The following is an 18,670-nucleotide window of genomic DNA, read 5'->3' on the forward strand; positions in this document are numbered from 1 at the left end:
AAAACACAGGTTAAAAATGACAGAAACCATTAAAGGCAATTACTTGCATTTTTGATCCGATGGAGTCAAAAGTGCAGGTGCAACATTGCTTTTGTTCTTTTTACCTGTGACTGTTTTTAAATGTATCATTGCATCTTGAAGCCTAAGGGAAATCTTTGGGCCACCCCAAAAAATCAAATTCTTTTAATTCCCATTCCAGTTACATTTTAAAAATACAAACCATAATTATTTCCCAGATATCAAGGCCTAATTCTTAATCAGAATTAACCTCCAGCTAAAGCAGTACTGGTGACCTCCATGGGGTCAGTCAGGGATCTCCACACCTTCAGTCAGGGCTCAGCACCTCCAGTTCCAGCAGGATAAAGCAGATAACCAGGACTGTGAGTGCTGGGCTGACTTTGGAGAGAAATGTGCTTTGATTCCTTAACAACAAACCCATGTCACTTTAAAAAATTTGAGTTATTTTGGGGGGTAGAGAAGACACCCCCACTTTGCCTGAGTACTTGAGGGCAGAGACAGATGCTGTACCCAAACACCAAGACTGAGGATCCCTGGGCAGTGAAGATGTGTCTCCACCAAATTTAGAAATGATCTGTGGAGGGATGGAGCCAATCTGGCATGAGCTCCACACCCGAAACACCAAGTACGGTCATGTTGGTGCCCTGCCAGCCTTGATCCAGTGCACGAGTGTCTCAGCCTCACTTTTTAGCTTGAATAAAGGCAAATCAGGGGGAAAAATAATACATCAGCAAGGAGTACAGCTGGCATTTCTGGAGAATATGAAATATGTGGGTAATGCTCCCTTAATTTAAGATGAAATGCTCCTTCCCTGCTAAGCCTTCCTTCCAAAGGGAGGAGCAGCAGGCTGCAGCATCCCACAAAACCCATGCCTGGTGCTTTTAGATGTGAAAGCCAGAGCTGAGCTGCAGATAAAAAAAACAAGGAAACCCGTGGAGTTACTGCAGAGATCCATGGATGCAATGCAGTAGCTGGGAAGTGCTCTGCACTGGGGCTGGAGGGGGAAAACAGGTCCAAGACCTCCCGGCCTTGCTTTCCCCCTCAGTGCTGATTTACTGTGTCAGCACCAGACAGAATTTGTTGGGCTGCAGCTTGGCCTGAACTGTTGGCAATCCCTCACATGGAGATCTCCCAGAGTGTTTTCCTGACTTGCATCCTGGCTGGAGGAAACAAAGGAACAAAACCCACAGCACATCTGTATGTGTTATGTATTCTGTAAATAGGTGAGGATATTATTTTTTCCATACTAATCCATACTAAATCCAAATTAACATGATAGCAGCTCCCGATGATTTATGTTGTTATAGTAAATAACAGCAACTGCACGGCACTTAGCTGATGATTAATGATCCTTATTTACAGTGTGTTCAGCCCAGGTCTGCAGTTTACACTTGCAAACATCAAAGAAGAGTTCAGCTTTCCTTCTCTCCTGTATTTTGAGGCCACGTTGTAAATCCTATGCCAGCAGCCTCGGCAGCTGCATTTTAATCCACAAATAGGATTGCCATAAACTTCCAGAAGAAACAGTGGTCTGACCTGTGAGCCATGGGGGCTGTTTCCCTCTGGCCTGGGAGCAGGTCTGGCTTCTCCAGCCTCTGCAGGGAAGAGCACCAAACCATTGCACCCTCCCCTCTGGGTTATCAGGGTCTGTCACTCCAATGTACCATGCTGCAAGCACAACCCATATTTTTGTGCTCTGGTTTTGCTGGAATCCCTCCTCTTGATCCACCTGAGGGAAGCAGGAAGTTTTGTGAGCTCCTCTGCCCTCCCAGGGCCAGTGCCCATCCCCAGCCCTGCACCCACGCTGCCCGATGCTGCTGCTGGGACTCCCCAGCCCTGAACCATCCAAACCCTTTGGATAGGCACCTTTTTCCTGCCCCACTCTGCAAGCAGGCCCGTGGGGTGGGAAAGCCCTGGCACAGACCCTCCTGTTTTCACTAGATGGGTGCTGAGCACCTCTGCATGACACAGCCTGGGTGAATGAGAAAACAGCTTCCCACATCCTAAGGTGATCTCAAGGACTTGTATAATCACATAGGCTGGAGTGCTCCCTTACACAGCCCAAGCCAACTCACCCTGTAATTCCTGCTTGAGCCAGAGCTCAAGAATGCCAAAGGGGCTGGGAGGGAAGTACAACACAGCAGCTTTGATTTATCAGGATGAGGCTGATGACTAATACAGGAACTTAGAAGTCCAGGGGGGACGCTTGCCTCTCCATTTCGTTTGCTGTGAGAAGTGGTGCTATATTATTCACAGGGGCACTATATTAGCATCATATATGAGCTAATTTCAAGCCCTGAAATCACCCCATGTAGGATATTCACAGTGGAAAAATGACCCCTTACAACAGCAAGACTCTCCAAGAGAGCTGTGACGGTTTCTTGCTGTCACAGGTCACTGACATTCACCCTGGACTGACATTTTCCTGTAGGCCAGCAGAGTTATATGGTTCGGGGATTCCCGGAATGGTTGAAATATGAACTCAATCTGAGGCTGCATCCCTCTGTTCTGCTGCCTCCACTGTCAGGAAAGGCAGGGCAGCAGGCATGGAACATCTCCATCCTCTGCAGGCATCTGGGGGCCCAGACCTAGCTGTAGGACCATTAAAGGTTGCACATGCTTGTACACTGCCTGGTCTTCAGCCCAAATCCTCCCAGTGAGGGTCTCCATTGCTGCAATGTCATGGTATTCCCTAATCCTGCCAGATTTCACATATCCCAGTTCATAACCCAACGCTGAGGAGCAGGAGGGTTCCTCAAACGGGTGGCCAGGGTGGCTGATAGCAAACATCCCAGCTTTGCCTTTGCTGCCATCCACCCATGTGTGGCAAAGAGCTGACTGTCAGGGGGAAAGCCCCTTGCTGGCTCTGTAATGAGGATGGTCAAATGCTGAATTGCAGAAAGCAGGTAGGAGGAGAGGCCTCACTGCCCACACCCCGGTATGTTCTCACAGGGCGTTATTGCAGCATGAGCGCCAGCCCAGGAGGAATCGCTCCCTTTGTGGCACTGCGCCTCTCAGAGAGGCTTTAATAATTTCTGAGGATACTCTGGAGGCTCATAAAAAAATGAATAAAGGAGTCAGGCAGAGCAGTGGCTCTCTTCCTCTTTATGGCAAGCCCCGAGCTGCCCTTGCCTGGCTAATCAGGTATGGCTCCCATTCCCCAGGTTCCTGGAGCAGAACGGACTCAGTGGCGCTGCAGCTGCTTTGCAGTGATGGATGGGAATGATTATAATTGTTAATCTGATTAAGCCCATGCTCTCAACTTTTGCTCATTTTACTGACATTGAAGGTACTTAAAGAAACACCTGAGGAGGTGTCTGTGAAGATGGATGAAGCACCTGCTTCTGTGCACCTCTCAGAATTGATCCCAGGGCTCCACGTGGTGCAAGCTGATGTGAGTTTGCATCAAAACGGGGTACCTGGGTTATCAACACATGCCAGCCCTCAGGCTTCGTGGTACAGTGGGCAAAGGAGAGTCTCCTTCAACTTTATTTTCTCTCTTTGACAGGATTTTAAATAGGAATCTGGGGGAGCAAGGTGTGGTTGCACAGCCTGCTGCTGTCCAGAGCAGCCTGACCACAGGCTTTGACAGGGACTATCAAGGGACTATCAAGACCAAGGGCAATACCCCAGACTCACAGCTGGCTGCTTTGGGGATGGCATTATGCTCAAAATTAAAGTTCTTTTACCTCAAGTAACTCCACAGAGATGGTCGAGGGACAGCTAGAAGTGCTCTGGTGTTTCTAGCAATTCCTAATGTTTGCAGTGCTAATTTTTTAATGAGTTTTCTTATCAAAGTCTACTCTGTTACTTTAACTTTCACGGTTCATTGAGGCAGGGTGCATTCTGGCACTGCAAGAGGGAAATGTCATGTACAAAAAAGTGTGGAAAATGTCTTACCTTTTAGAAGCACCTGGATCTTAATTGTTTTCCAGCAGTTGTTCATTGGAGAAAATTGCTCTTACAAAGCTGAAAAAGATGTTTCTCCTCTACCTTGCTCCCAGGCCAGGCTGGGCCACCCTGTGGGGGCTTTTTCCCAGGAGAGGAGCAGGCCACTGTTGGTGATGCAAACCCATGTGTACCTCCTCTGGGACCTCATGGATATGGGTCACCAGGCAGGCTTCAGCTCTGTGCTGCTGGGCCTCTTACATGTGTCTCTTTAGAACTGTACTGCTGTAATTAAAGGTATGCTACTAATTGGATGCACAACCCTAAGGGGATTCCTTTAATTGCATTTCAATCTGGTTGGTATCATTTTAACTTAAATTCATTGCTGTCTTGTGCAGAAATAACTCAGCTGGGTCTGGTTATGAAGAGGCAGATCATCCTGCTTCCTCCTCCCTGTCCCATGCTAGATGTGCTTCAATTTGTTTGTCTTTGGCTGGGAAATAGGCAGGGCACACTCAAGCAGAGGGCTGGGCAAAATCCCTTCCCCTGACAAGCAGGACATGGAGAGTAGAGGCCTGAGAGTTCACCTGGACCTGATAATGAAGGTAAGAGCTTCAAATATCACCCTGTCTTCACTTGGATTTCATCTCATGTGCGTTACCATAAATTGTCATGGCCGTTATTTGTTTTCTTTGTCAGTGAAGTCACTGGAGACCTGAACTCTTTCCAAGACATGCTTCATTTCTACCCAACTTGCTGGTCTAGTGAAAGCCTCACTGCTTAAAACCAAAGCACCTCCATGACACTCAGCAGTGGGGCTGTTCCTGTGAGCCTTACAGCTCGTGGGAGTGCTGCCATTTCCTTGTCTCACCCCCAGCACGGGGTCCTCAGGATTGCTCTCCCTGGTGGATGCCTTCTTTCCAGAAGGGTCTTCCAGCAGCCATGAGCAATGAAGTAGGGGCTGCATCCCCCAGGATGAGCACTTGGGAGAGGGAACCGGTTCCAAGTGTTGCTCCATGTGTTGCAGGCACAAGGATCTGTGTCCTTCATCCCAGACTTAACCAGTGGGACTCTTCCATTCTGGCATGTGCCACCATCCAGGTGCTGCAGGATTGTACCATGGCAAGGGGCAGCCTCCAGCCCCAAAACTCTGATACTCCCTGGGGTCATCTTGTGTGTTCTACAGACACTTTGAGGAGTCAGGTCTGGCCCATCATGCTCCCTCCTTCCCAGTGCTGTGTATGTGAGTAGCATGAGGAGCAGTGCCAACAGCAAGAGCTGGCTGTGTCCCTTACTAATGTTGTTCTTATTATTTCAGTGCCATCTTTCTTCTTTCCATCCTCTCCCTGAACAACTAAATTAATTAGAGTGATTTTTTAAAATTTAAATACTGACATGGAATAATAATTCTGGTGAATTCAATTTTTTTTTGTCCTTCCCCACTGCTGCTTTTCTGTGTTGTGCTCACTTTTAATATGGCGTTGATACTTTGTTAGAGTATGCAAGATCACAGCTGTTGTCCACAAAAAAAAAAAAAAAAAGAGTAAAATCATGCTATGTGCTGTTGCCATCCAAAACCCATTTTTCTTTCTTCACCAGCTCACAAAATAACCCTTCCACTATTAACTGAAGAGACAGATATTTTTCTTGGCTTGTAAAAAGCCAAAAATCCTCACAGCAACTTCAGTGAAAGTGCACCAATGGAAGGAAGTTGAAGCTCCTACAACAGACTAAGCCCCATCCTGAGCCTGTTATGAGGATGGATCCCACAAATTCTGGATTCCAGGAGTGACTCCTCACAGGCTGCACATCTTTGGGCACTACCAGCCCCTAAGCTTCAGTAGTCACTGAATTTTGTTTACCTGGATGTGTTCATCTGAGATGAAGACGTTTTCTGAACTGACCCAGTAACAAAACCACTCCTGCAGCTCTCATGAAAGGACAAAAAAATCTCATTAGACACCTTGAATTTATATTTACAATATTTTACTTAACATTGGCTCCTCTGAACAGTTTTCCCCAGCCCCTGCCAGACTCTTTCTGACCTTGCCAAACCAGCCCTCAGTGGCTATTTGCACCAAGAGTGGAGCTAAGCAAGGATCAGGCTGGAGCAGCACCGTGCTCTCATGAACAGCACAAAGCGATACATGAAGGAGAGCCAGGACGGAGATTTGAATCATTGTCTCCAAGTCCACAACCCAAATTACAAACCTGGCTTCAATCAGCCTGGCAATGCACAGAACCAGTTCTGCAATTCCTCCTGGACTGCCTGTCCCTTGTGTCAAATGCATTTTAAATGAAGCCGGGGTGAGGCTGCTGCCAATGAGCCCCCTGGGGCTGTGTGACCACACTGGGAGGGCTCACCCTGGCACTGCTGCCTCCTTGGGGGATAGTGGGTGACTGAGGTGATGCTGCATAAAGGAGGAAGATGAAGAGCTTGTTTCCCCTGGACTGCAGCACTCCTCGCTGGCTCCTGGAGAGGTGATGTGCATGGTACACAGCACTCCAGGGCAGCAATCTCAGCTCCCTGCTCAGACCAGAGGACGGAGGCAGCCTGGTGGCTCATTTTGGAAGCAGAGTCATGTAAAGCCGAAATTTCTGAGGAGATTCAGAGAGTGCTGGCAGTGGGGGACACCCAGTGTGACACCTGTCCTTCCCCTGCCCTGTAGACCCTGCTCAGAACCTTTCAGATTCTCATCAGTGGCTTCTCAGTCAGTGCTCCACATTCCCACCACCCCCAGAACCTTCTCAGGGAAACAAAGAGGTGATGGGAGGCATGGAGCTGATGTGCAGAGGCAGGAGAGTGCTGGCTTCCAAGGTTTTGCCTCAGAATTGAGCTTGGAGCGTGTCCTACCTCTGAAAGGGACAGGATGGAGCTGAGGCTCTGCAGGGAACGGGGATGATTGTAAAGTGTTGCGTGAATGGTAATTCAGCCCCCGGTGACGTTATATACAACCTCCCTGCCAGATGCTTCCAGCCCCCAAACGGATGTAACTGCTTCTCCACGGGCCTCCGTTAAATTCCCCCAGTATATAAACTCTGGCTTGCTTGGACCAATACCCACAGACTTGATTGCAAGAGCAGATGGTTTATTTTTACCTGCCAGTGAGAACGGGGAGCGTAGATCATGGCCATGACACATTTCACATGGAGCAGATGTTTCTATTAATGCCAGAATTGGGTGGGAATTCAAAGGATGCTTTTGGCTTTTTTTCTCCTCAAAACTCTATTTTACACAATTAAATTGCAACTTGATGAAGTATTCCAATGAATCACTTCCTTTTTTTTTTTTTTTTTTCCCTGTTTGATTAGTAGGCTCTAAAGGGACAAAAGAATAGTTTTGTATCAGTCTCCCTCAATTACATGTAAAGTACATCTGGACAGAGTCTGAAGATCCATCTTTCACTGGCAGTTGCAAAGCCATCGACATAATAAAATAATACTCTGATTGGTATTACAAGGCTGCATTTAAATCATTGGCATTCATGCTCTGAGTCCTTTGCAGGGAGCACAAGCCCTCCATTAGAGAAAAGCTTAATTTTATACTGTGATCTGTGTAAGATGTGCAATGAAAATGAGAAAAAAGAGCTTTTGCAGAGCTGGAGACATAATAATAGAAGCTACAATGGATGTCTGGGCAGCTTTTTCAGTCACTTATAAACTGCAGGTGTCAAATGCATTCTAGAAAGAAGCTGAGTCCCAGTTTTAATTACAGTCAGCAGGTTGAGGCATAATTCAAAGCTTGATAATACTTTCAATCCATAATAAAACTCCTCCTGCTAACAGTAAGAAGTTTACACCAAGACCAAAGAAAGGACGTGACCTCCTTGCAGCAGCTAAACCTTGAACTTCAGTATCCCACTGAATATCAAGGGTGTTTGGGATTTTACAAAGTATCTACTCCTTGCACAATTACCACAGCAAACCTTGGCATCACAGAGGAGCTGAACTAGTCCAATTCATGGTCAGGGTAACAAAGATGTGTCATTGCAGTTTTCATCAAAGGTTCCTTTGACTCAAATTAGTTTGGGGAAATTAAAAAAAAGGAAGAAGAAACCACCTGGCTGGAATTGTGTGGGTAAACCCAGGTAAGTTGTATGGGCCACCCCAGGTCTCACAAGGTAAGGCTTTATCTGCAATCTGTTTTACCAGCAACAGCAAGTTTATTGAGCTCAGAGTTTAAGTTCATTTTGTGCTTGAAGGTACATCAATGCCCTGACCCAAACCCAAGTTTTTGGGGCCTTATGCTGATACATATAATAAAGAATCATATTAAACTATTCTATCTATTAATCATTCTGGGGGAAGAGAGCAGGATGTGTGTGGTGGTGTGCTGAATTCAGCTGCTGGGGGCTGCTCTCAGAAGTGGGCAGAGCACTCCTTTAAAGCCAGCAGGCAGAGTCTTTGAAGCAGGAGCTAATGATGCCTTGTTATGTGGGAAAACACAGCTCCAGAGTCACAGGGCAGCCAGCACGTGGGGTTGAGGAGGAAGGTCACTGGAGAGGACACAGAGAGGCAAAGCTGCTGGAGATGGAGGGTTTATGAGAAAGGGGGATGCTCCTTGCTTCTACTGTGCTCAGGGAAATACAATCTTATGAAGCAAAGAGCTTTTTCTGTCAGAGCTTTCAGCCAACAGACCTGCCCTGTACCACTCCTTGGCTGCTCCAGAGCAGCCCTGAACTCCAGCCAGAAGGAGAAAGGGGCTCGTGGGGGAATCATCTTCCACTGGGTACCAAGAGCCAGGAACTGCCTGGGACCAGAGGACTCACTCGAGGAGTTACACAGAGCTGGAATAAGCTACAGGAACAAACCAAAACCACTGGAAGCACTAAATCATAAAATAGTTATATTTGTGCTGACATAACCAGATAAGCTCTGTGTCATTACCAAAGATGGCCCCCACCAGTGGCCTTTGCCACTGTCAGTACGTAACACCTGCATCCTCACAACCCCCCTGTGAGGAGGGGCAAGGCCATGAGCCCCATTTCCCCAGGGGGAGCCTGTCAGAACAGAGCCACTTGCACTCAGTCACCCAGGAAGTCTGCTGCTGAGCAGGGAGTGGAGCGTGGGCTTTCCTCTGTGGTCAGACACCCTGCACTGCCTACATTTCCTCTGCTCCAAGCAAACAGCCACGAGCAGCAGGTGGTGCTGTTTAAATCCTCACAGCCATTACAGTGATCATAACACAAGAATTGGGGGTGGGGGGAAAGAACCTGTGGAAAGACCAATCTGATTTGTAACCAAGTGCCAGTCTCAAACACCTACCATGTTCCTAGTGACATTAATTAAGCACATATCAAAAAACAAAGTACTTTAAGAAAATGGGACTGCTTATCCCCATCACCCTAAAATCACTTCAAACAGGGTTGGAGGGGCTGTCAGGTCTTTTCCCCAGCTTCTATGATCCCGTGTGGGTGGATCCCTTCAATAGATGGAGCTTATGGTGCTAGCCTGGCTACTGGTGTCAGAGCTGTCCAGCGTCACATCAGGACCTGCGTCCGCGCCATCAGGATCTGCTTGATCTTTAGCAAAGTTGATGAAAACCTGGAATTTTAAAGGAAAACACTCAGTATGTGACAGCATAAATAATTTATAGCACGAATGAATATAAAAAAGGCATGGCTGCTCATTTGACTGTGAGCCTGGAGAGCTCGCTCAGGGATGGATTCACGCTGAATTTGAGAATTGCAAATTGTTGGGCTTCTATGGGCTCATGTAAATAAATGGATGTGTACTCCTGTACTGCAGAACCACCACCCAGGATCCAAAGGCAGACATTCCTGCGTGGAAGCTCATTGTCCTGCCGCTCAGGCTCCCCAGGAGCCAGTGAGGCAATGCCCATGCAGTGGCTCGTTTCAATCACACTGTAATACAGTCCCATGATTACTTCATAAACCCATCTGTCTCTGTGTAATTGACATCTGTGCACACACAACTGCAGAGTGTAGAGAGAGGTGTGTGAAATCACACCTAACAGCCTTCCTTTCAACAGCAGCTAATGAATACAGAAAGGACTCTTACCAGAACACTCCCTGCAATCACATTTGCATATTCACAGAGCCAAGCTGTCCTCCCACAGAATTTGAGCTGGGGCTTCCTGTGCTTTGCCTGCCTGTTTCTCTCCAAGCCACTGCCCCTTACTGAAGCAGCACTGAGGAAATCCCCTCCCAGACTGCTGTGTCACAATCCACAGCACTACAGGGCTGCAGCTCTGCTCCTCTGTCTGGGACAAACCTAATATTCCAGGTGCTGATGCTCAACAGGGGGATTTCTTCTGGATCATTCTTGTGGCAATCCCTTCAGCTGATGTGCTCCCTATGAGATTTTGTTGCCATTGGGAATGTTCTTCCAAGGGATAATGGAATGAAGCCCAAAGCTAAGTTTGGAGCAATGCTAAATGAACTTCCAAGTTGAAAAGTGAGATTATGCATATTTTCAGTACCAGTGGAAAGCCTAGCCCTGGACTTGAGGGTGATTCATAGTCCTGCCCTTCATCCACACCCACGAGGCTCCTGAAATCAGCAGTGACAGAGGGAAGAACAGATCCTTCATACTGCAGGCAGCTTCCTCTGTGTGTTTCCCTAGCACCAGCAGAGGTACCTGGAGGCAGCAGTGCTGATAAAGTACCCCCAGGAGGAATATAGATGGAAATCCCTTTCAAACTGTAGTCTATTGTGTGCAGCAGTCCATTATGTGCAACCATCATTCTGCTCCCCTGTTAGCAGTTTTAAATGGATGGCCTCACATATTAATTCCTTACCTCCTCCAACGTTGTCTGACTCACAGAGAAGTGCCTGATGTCGAAGGCTGCTTTGCTGCCTTCCAGGAGATCAAATATATTGGCTACTCCTCCTGCAGAGACCGGGACGTGGTACTCCACCATCTTGAAGTGCCGATCCTGTGGGGACAGGAGTGGTGGGGGAAAGCCAACAGATCCAACAGCTGGACCACAGGAGGATGAAGGGGCAGGGGCTGTGGTGCCTTCTGAATCTTACTGTCTGGTAGTGACCAGTATTTACCCACCGGGAGTTCTTGTGGGGTTTGTGACTGCGGGAGCACAACTAAACTGCAAGGCTGGAGGCTCCAGGGTGGCCATAGCATTTTCCTGCTCCAGGTGGGCAGTTTTGATTCATGCAGAGATTGGGTTACAGACAATGGACGGGATTTGTGACTCAGTTACTCTGGTTTTACAATTACTTAGTTACTGGAAGTACTGGCAGCATCTCAATACCCACTGAACCTAAAGGGGGTTTCCATCCATTCCAGGCTTCAGTGGGAAGAGCATTCCCAGGGCAGAGTGTCACCTAACAGCTGCCTTACAGGGTCACTGCTGCTGTTTGGCTGATGTTACCTCAGCCACCAGGAACTGGAGTGCTCCAGCCCTTGGAAAGTGTAGCTGAAAGCAGTGACAAGTGTGGCTCTGAGAGCTCAGATCTACGTGCACAGTATGTCACAAGACATCCACCTTGCAAGGATCTTCTTGCTCAGTTTGAAGGGATTTTGAAAGCCTCCCCTGAAGGCATTTGCCTTGCTTACCTTCAGGCATGTATTTGGGAAGTGTGACTTCATGAACTCTGTCAGCTTCTCAGTGCAAACTGTGCTGCTGTTTAGGTGCATCTTCACAGTAAATCCTCTTCCAAATCTAGGGTAAAAAGAAAAATCACAATTACACTGTAGAAAAAGAGAAAAACAGATGAAGAAACTCCTTTGAGAGTGCTGCACAGCCTCTTTGGGGAAATCTAATTCAGGCACAGTGCAGCTTGAATGGGGTCAGGGCTGTTAACCTGGAGTGAAACTTAGTAAGAAGCTGAGCTATTGTTATAACTAATAAAACCAAAGCTCAACCCTAATACGCATTTCTCATTTGCGGCAGTGAACAGATATACTTTGGGGGACACATTCTGGTAGACAGGCTGTGAGAGAGTAGAAAGTGCATTAGTTAACACAGAATTTCAGTGGTGTGTATAAGGGACATGAACAAGGAAAAGTCATTGTTTTGATAACACAGGTCTCATGTTCTGAGCACTCAGAGCTGTAGGTGAGTAACTCCAGAGGTTGTTCAGTAAAAGTGAAATAGGTTTATTTTACTGACCTGCTCTTGATGTGCTGCAAAGAGCCAATGCACTGGAAACTCCCGTTCACCATGATGGCCAGCCTGGTACAGAGGGCTTCACACTCCTCCATGCTGCAAAACCAACCAAGAAACTCGAGTAAGTCATTGAGAAGGTAAAGAAATATGGTTAAGTAACTGGAGAACACCACTGATCTTCCCTAAAGAGGGTGTCTGTGGATACCACATTCAGCCACAAACAAACCCCCAAACCTGTCCCAGCTTGGTGCTCTGAAACTGTGCAAGGACCAGTGAGGGATGTGTCTCTCCACACTTCTGCTGCCTCCAAAAAGGGAGGCAGAGCAGCCCAGCCCTACCTGTGGGACGTGAGTATCACCGAGCATTTGTTCTGCACTTCCTCACTGATGATTTTCCAAAGGTGGCGTTTGGCATTCGGGTCCATTCCAGAGCTTGGCTCATCCTATTGGGAAAGACAGGACTGGATGGAAACTTGCACTCAAAAGGTAAACAACCCTGGGCTCAAGCAGCAGTTAGTACAGAGGGAATTCCCCCATCGTATTTTTATTTAGAATTTTTTATCTCACAGAGCAGCAGGAGCACTGGCAGGTGGTCAGAAGTAAAGGCAGCAGTGCTAGGCTCAATAGGAGTTGGGACAAGGGATGTTTATGTACACTAGGTATCCAACTTAATATTGGGAATCCTGCTCACAGAGGTCTGCACACATTCAGTACACAGCAAGTAGGAAAACTGCACAAAAATGTACATTTTTACCAACAGGGTAAGCCCATGGAAGAACTTGAAATTCAAGTGAAAGACAGGACAGGAAGCCAAACCTAAAAAAGCAATCATGTTATAATTCTGAGGAGAGTGGCCCCTTTGCTCTCCTACTGTTTTGGAGCCTTGGCTGCTGTTTTTCTTGCAAGGCTGTGCAAGTAAGTTGATAGAAATAAAAAACAAGACAGAGCTGGGAACTAGGAGAATTTAATTGGTGACTATATGGTCTATTTTTGACTTCTGGAAGATGCTGCCAGACTCTCTTATGCCCTCAAAGAAAAGATGAGTGTTTGCTGGAACCTGAACTGTCCTGTGATGGTTTCTGTTGTCAGGCCAAGCATGGGCACGTGGGTAGTGTCCCTTAAGCTGTGCCTGAGGAGGTTTTGTGAGACTGTCCAAGTTCTCCTGCCAGCCCAAGGACCTGCTCCTCTTCCCTCAACAAGACCCCATTTCTCACCAGCAGCAGAATGGATGGATTGCCAATGAGAGCCAGAGCAGTTGACAATTTCCTGTTGGTGCCATAGCTGCACATAGAGGTGACTCTGTCCTTGTAGGCCATCAGGTTCAGCCGGTGGAGGAGCTGGAGTACAACCTGGGGAGCAAGAGTTCAGCTTCCACAACACATCCAGGCCATGGATTACCACACATGTATCTACTGAAAGACTAATTTAAAGGCTCCAAATGACAAAAATGCTGCAAGTCAAACCCCTTGTTACTCACTCCCTTGATGTCCCCTTCCGGGATGCCGTGCAGCCGAGCATAGTAATACATGTGCTCCTCCACGGTCAGCAGGTCATCCAGGGCATCTTCTTGAGGACAGTAGCCAAAGAGTGACCAGTGGGCCTCACTGATGTCATTCAAGGACCTGTGGAAGGAGGTTGCACATCACTGTAAACACACTGAATTGCCAGTGCACTCTGGAATCAAACAGGAGGGAGAAAACCCCTTTCTCCTACTCCCTACCCCGCTTCCCCAACCCTTGAAGGAAAATGCAGTGGATGCAGAGCTCCAGCCTTCAGGGCCCCAGTTCAGCAGAGGCTGTGTGTCCAGTATGTAGCTCTCCAGTTATTGGCAGTACCTCAGGTGGCACAGCTGCCACCAAGACGACACCTGTTAAAGAAAGCTTTCAGGTGAGCCCTGCTGGTCTCCAGATCTGGCTTAGAAATGGGATCACACTGCTGAGGATCTTGAGCCTGATCCCATTTGCAATGGGCTGAAGTGGAACAAACACCAAAATGCAACCCCCTAGGAAGCAACCATGCCACCTTCAAAGGATGAATTCCCTGGCTTATTTACTTTTGCTCTGGTTTGAGTGGTTTATTTCAGACTTTTACATTTCTTTTCCTTTGCCACCCAGCCTTAAAAACTGCTCTCAGGTTGATTTGCTTCCCCAGAAATCATACCCAGAATGATCCTGGACCCGCAGCCTTCCACTGGATGCTCCAATATCCCCTGTCAGCATCTTAAAGATTGTTGTCTTTCCAGCTCCATTCACACCAAGCAAGCCAAAGCACTGGGAAAGAAAAGTCAGAATTTAAACATGCTGTATTTGTAACACAGAAATATTGCTCTGAGATGGGTGCTCAGTGCACCTTGCCCCTTCTTTTTCCAGCCCCTTGAGCAAGATGAATTGCCAGAGGAACTCAGAGCATCCCAGTGTTATAATGGAGGTTGTTTATGGTGCAATATACTCCAGCTTATATTAGCACCATTTGTTTAATATGGTGAAGAATCAAGGATGCCTCTCCACTCAGTAGAGTCAGTCCTTTTACTGCATTTCTGCAGGAGCTCAGGCCAAAGCCCCATCAGCTCATCTGTGCCAAGCCTCCCCTTGACAGGGACAGAACTGCTCCTGGGAATGGGGCGAGTGAGGTTTGAGCTGGCACTGGTTAAACCCTTGATCAACACAAGGTTTTTGTCACATAGCATCACCAAAGCACTATGTTAATGCTTTAAATGCTTAAAGAATGAAGAATTGTCTTCCTGTAATGTAGTTCCAGCATGTCATGATAAAACCCACGTTTTATTGTTAAGGTTGGATACAGGCAGTTGTGTGTTGCATCAGCCATCTCCATTGTGCTGATAATTACTGTTATTTGGCCATCATTAGTACAGACCAGCTGATGTGAAAGTCCTCCTGTGCTGGGGATGCACAGCAAACCATGGCTCTTCCCCACCTTGGTGCATGTAGGAACAGGATCTGTGCACAGTCTGCAGTGCACGGCCACAGCTTCTGCTTACAGGTGGGGAATGGTGCCCTGAATTCCCACCAGCATCAAGGTGAATTTTGCTAGAAGTCACTCGATGCCAGTCCTGGCTTATAAATAATTCTCAGCCATTAAGAATAGCACAGTGTCCATGTGAGGATACTGTCCTTTCATCTCAGTGGGACCCAGGCAATTAAAATAAGCCAGGTGCCAAGGATTAATTCCAAACTTCCCCACAAGTCAGGTGCACAGCCTGAGGTAAAATCTGCTCTCCAGTTTCCTCTGGATCTCAGAGGTGGTTTGTGTGCTCCTGTCTTTTCACTTCTAAGGGAGGCAACTGCACTACATGACCAAAGTGTTTTTTTTTTCTTTGGAGTTAATTTTAGGTTCTGATTAATGAAAACGTGTGTTCAGCTGAAGTGATTTGTCTTCCCCTGGTGGGATAACACAAGCAGATAAGCCTGACTCACCATCTCCCATGCAATTCAGGTGAATAATTTCAGCTGGACACGTTCTGCTGTCTTCATTTACCACCTGGTGATCCCCAGTGACCCCCCCCAAGACTGCACTGTACAAACAGAGCATGCAGACATTCTGCTCTGAATATAGAGCTCCATCAATTCCCATCCACTTTCCCTCCTTCTAAGGCATTCAAACTGTCACTTGACATCCCAAATGTACCAGGAACCTTTCGTCACTGCTGTAACCCCAAGAATCAATAAATGAGGCAAAGAAAGGAAGAGGGCAGAGCAGAACAAACCATTACAGAAGATGACAGTGACACGGGAAGGTGCCCACAGCCTTCTCCCCTCGCTCACCTCCCCAGCAGGGATCCCAAGGCTGATGTTCTTCACTGCTGTGATGCGTTTGTGAGGGAGGTGGTAGATCTTGGTGAGGTTCTGGAGCTGCACCACGTCAAAGTCAGCTTTGCCAGACTCCACCCGGCTCCTCTCAGCCTGGACATCCCCATCCTCCACAGCCACGGGGGGCAGAAGGGAGGCTTTGCCATGGACTCTGTTAAATAGGAACCTGGGGGAGGGCAGAGAGGGACTTATCCTCCAGCACCAGCCAGCACCTGGGATAGATCCCAGGGAGCCTCCCATGGTGATCCCAGGGCATGCACACAATACTCAGATAGTGTTCTCTCCCTGCCTGTATTTTTCCCCTCTTTTTTCAGCAGATATTCTGGGCTGGAGTCCTGCCTTGTGGACAGACTCCTAATGCAGGTGACAGGAATGTTCTCACTCCTCTCTGTGCACCCAGGGCAGAGGAGATGGGGACAGCCAAAGAGAGGAGGTTGTCAGTGGAATGACTGCCCTCACCAACAGCCGAGCATCCACCCACCAAACCCTGAGCCCAGGGCTGCAGTGCCAGCCAGCACCAGCTACCAGGAGACTGTAAACTACACCTCTGTTAGTTAATATTCTAATTACCAGGACTTCTGCCAGAGAAAACTCACTCCACATTCACAAATTGTCCTGGAAATTTATGGGCTGCATAATTGCCAGTGCTGGTGCGGGAGCCCAGAATGAAACCAGGGAGCTGTGGCTGGGGCTGTTCCCAGGCAGGCTCCAGATGTCACTTACTCCAGGACGTTGTTCCAGACTCTCTGAACCATCCTGTCGTGAACTGTGAGTCGAATGGCAAAGAACACGGTGCCCTGGATGAACATGGCCAGCAGCTTGGACGTGGTCTTGTCCAGCTCAAAGGTTTTGTCAGGGTAGTCCACTCCATAGGCCCTTAAGAAGCCCAGCAGTGCCTGATCCTGAGACAGTTCAATCAAGCCATAGCCAAAGCAGAATTGTGGGAACAGAAGGAACACATGCCTTAAATTTTCAGCAAGATCACGCAAGCCCTGGAAAAAAACAAAGAGCAGCACAGTCAGTCACTGCTTTTATTCATGGAATAAATTTATAGGTTTTAGCGTGGGACTGAAGTGTAACAATTACATTGGGATTTGCCTGTGTCTCAGCAGAGATAAATTGAGAGCAAAGAGCTCTGCAGACAGCTCGTTTCACAGGCACAAGGTCATAAAAGTCAACAGGCAGCTCCGAGGTTGTGATCACCCATAGTAAACAGCAGCCAGTTCCCAGGATGGTCCCTGCTGCTGCTCCAGCACACAGAACCCACCCATGAGTGAGAGCTGAGTCCTGCCACTGTGCCCCCCTAATCTGTGCAGCACAGCCTGCTCCCCTGGAGCACTGCCCCGTCTGTTTTCCTAAGACAAACATCTCCATAAACCAAAAGATTTGGCTTTTCCAGACATAGAAGGGCTTTTCCAGCTAATTCACAGCAGAACAGTCCAGTACAGTCTCACAGTAAAGAACTCTGGTACATATCTAGCAGAAGAAAGGATCAGTGCACAAAGCAAACTGGAGAGGCACTAAATTATCATGGAAGGGAACTGACTCCCTGCCACTGGGGCACAGATGAAAGGTGATCATAATTGCATCTCCCTAAAATCCAAGGGGGTGCTGAACAAACTCTGTCCAGATAGAGAGAAAAAAATCCAGCCCAGCTATTGTAATTTCCCTCCATAAAAAAAGAAATCTAAGTGTAAGGTGTGCATTTTATCCCAGCCATTCCCTCAGTTTAAGAGAGGGCTTTACTTTAGGGAATCATCACTGTCTCTGGGTTGTTTTTCATCCTTGCAGGGAGAAGATGACTACATTACAGTCTGAAATGACAGACAGCTGGTGCTGGGTTAACTGCAGCACATGTCAGACTCAGGGCAGTGCTATTCAGTTGTCACTCCCCACAGCTCGTGCTGCAAGAACTCAGCAATGGTTTGAAGTGTCCATCAACAACTTCTGATCAAGCATCTCCACCACCTCCTGCCCTCCATCACCAGGGTGGTTATAGAAAGAGTCCTCAGTTTTCTCCCTTTCTTTTCATGTCCTCCGCTCTGTCACCATCATCCCCTTCTTTGCTGGGGGTGCAGATTTACAGACAAGCAAGATCCATGTGACTCATGTCCTGTCTGTAGGGTACTCCATGAAATCCTGTGACTGTGTCCAGCTGCTACGGACCTGATCAAATCCACCAAGCCCACAAGGAGCCTCCTGCAGTGTCACCACAGGGTCAGTACTTGTGGGGCTCCTACCTGGTCTGTGGCCTTTTCCTGGGAGAGCAGGAACACAACAGAGTGAGTGATAATGGTGTTGATGCCGAAGAACAGGTTGACACAGACATAAACAATGAAGGCCATCCCTGTTTCCTTGAAAAGCCCAGCCAGCAGGTACATCCAGGAAAATGATGCATATCTATAAATACCAACAGTGCAGAGAAAACCATGGTAACTCAAAGGCTACTTTGAAAACAAACCATTGAAGACATCAAACATCACAGAATTGTTGAATGGTTTGAGTTGCAAAAGAGCTTAAAGCCTATCCAGTTCCACCCCCTGCCATGAGCAGGGACACCTGCCACTAGATCAGATTGCTCCAAGCCCTGTCTAACCTGGCTTTGAACACCCCCAGAGTTGGAACACAACAGTTCTGTTTTGGCACGTAACTACATTTCCACATTACAGAGCTTAAAGGAAGGAAAAATGCCTTTGTGCCTATTAGAACTTGGAGAAGAAGTTTATGATAAATACTTTGCACATGGAACCCCACCTGAAAACAAAGAGACTGGGCCTGGAGAATTCAAAGCCAAGAAGAGTTTGCCTAAGTTTTCCAGAATTGTGCTACTGCTGTTTAATTTTGCTCTC

The 18,670-nt window shown here is 47.6% G+C and overlaps 1 protein-coding gene across 2 annotated transcripts in view; it reads right to left on the bottom strand.

Moving 5' to 3' along the window:
• Positions 1-3,646: 3,646 nt before the first annotated feature.
• ABCA12 (ATP binding cassette subfamily A member 12) overlaps positions 3,647-18,670 on the bottom strand; it is a 107,359-nt gene continuing 92,335 nt past the window's right edge. For both annotated transcript variants that reach the window (XM_085585491.1, XM_077785195.2), the window contains exons 46-56: positions 18,062-18,221; positions 16,545-16,813; positions 15,777-15,987; positions 14,155-14,264; positions 13,472-13,616; positions 13,209-13,343; positions 12,334-12,437; positions 11,999-12,091; positions 11,443-11,548; positions 10,667-10,804; positions 3,647-9,450 (exon numbers count right to left, since the gene is read on the bottom strand). In XM_085585491.1, coding sequence (XP_085441617.1) covers positions 9,331-9,450; positions 10,667-10,804; positions 11,443-11,548; positions 11,999-12,091; positions 12,334-12,437; positions 13,209-13,343; positions 13,472-13,616; positions 14,155-14,264; positions 15,777-15,987; positions 16,545-16,813; positions 18,062-18,221 — 1,591 coding nt within the window. In that variant the 3' untranslated portion in view covers positions 3,647-9,330. The remainder of the gene's footprint in view (positions 9,451-10,666; positions 10,805-11,442; positions 11,549-11,998; positions 12,092-12,333; positions 12,438-13,208; positions 13,344-13,471; positions 13,617-14,154; positions 14,265-15,776; positions 15,988-16,544; positions 16,814-18,061; positions 18,222-18,670) is intronic.

This window comes from Lonchura striata, chromosome 7 (assembly GCF_050655825.1).
Source record: "Lonchura striata isolate lonStrDom1 chromosome 7, ASM5065582v1, whole genome shotgun sequence".
Lineage (NCBI taxonomy): Eukaryota > Metazoa > Chordata > Aves > Passeriformes > Estrildidae > Lonchura > Lonchura striata.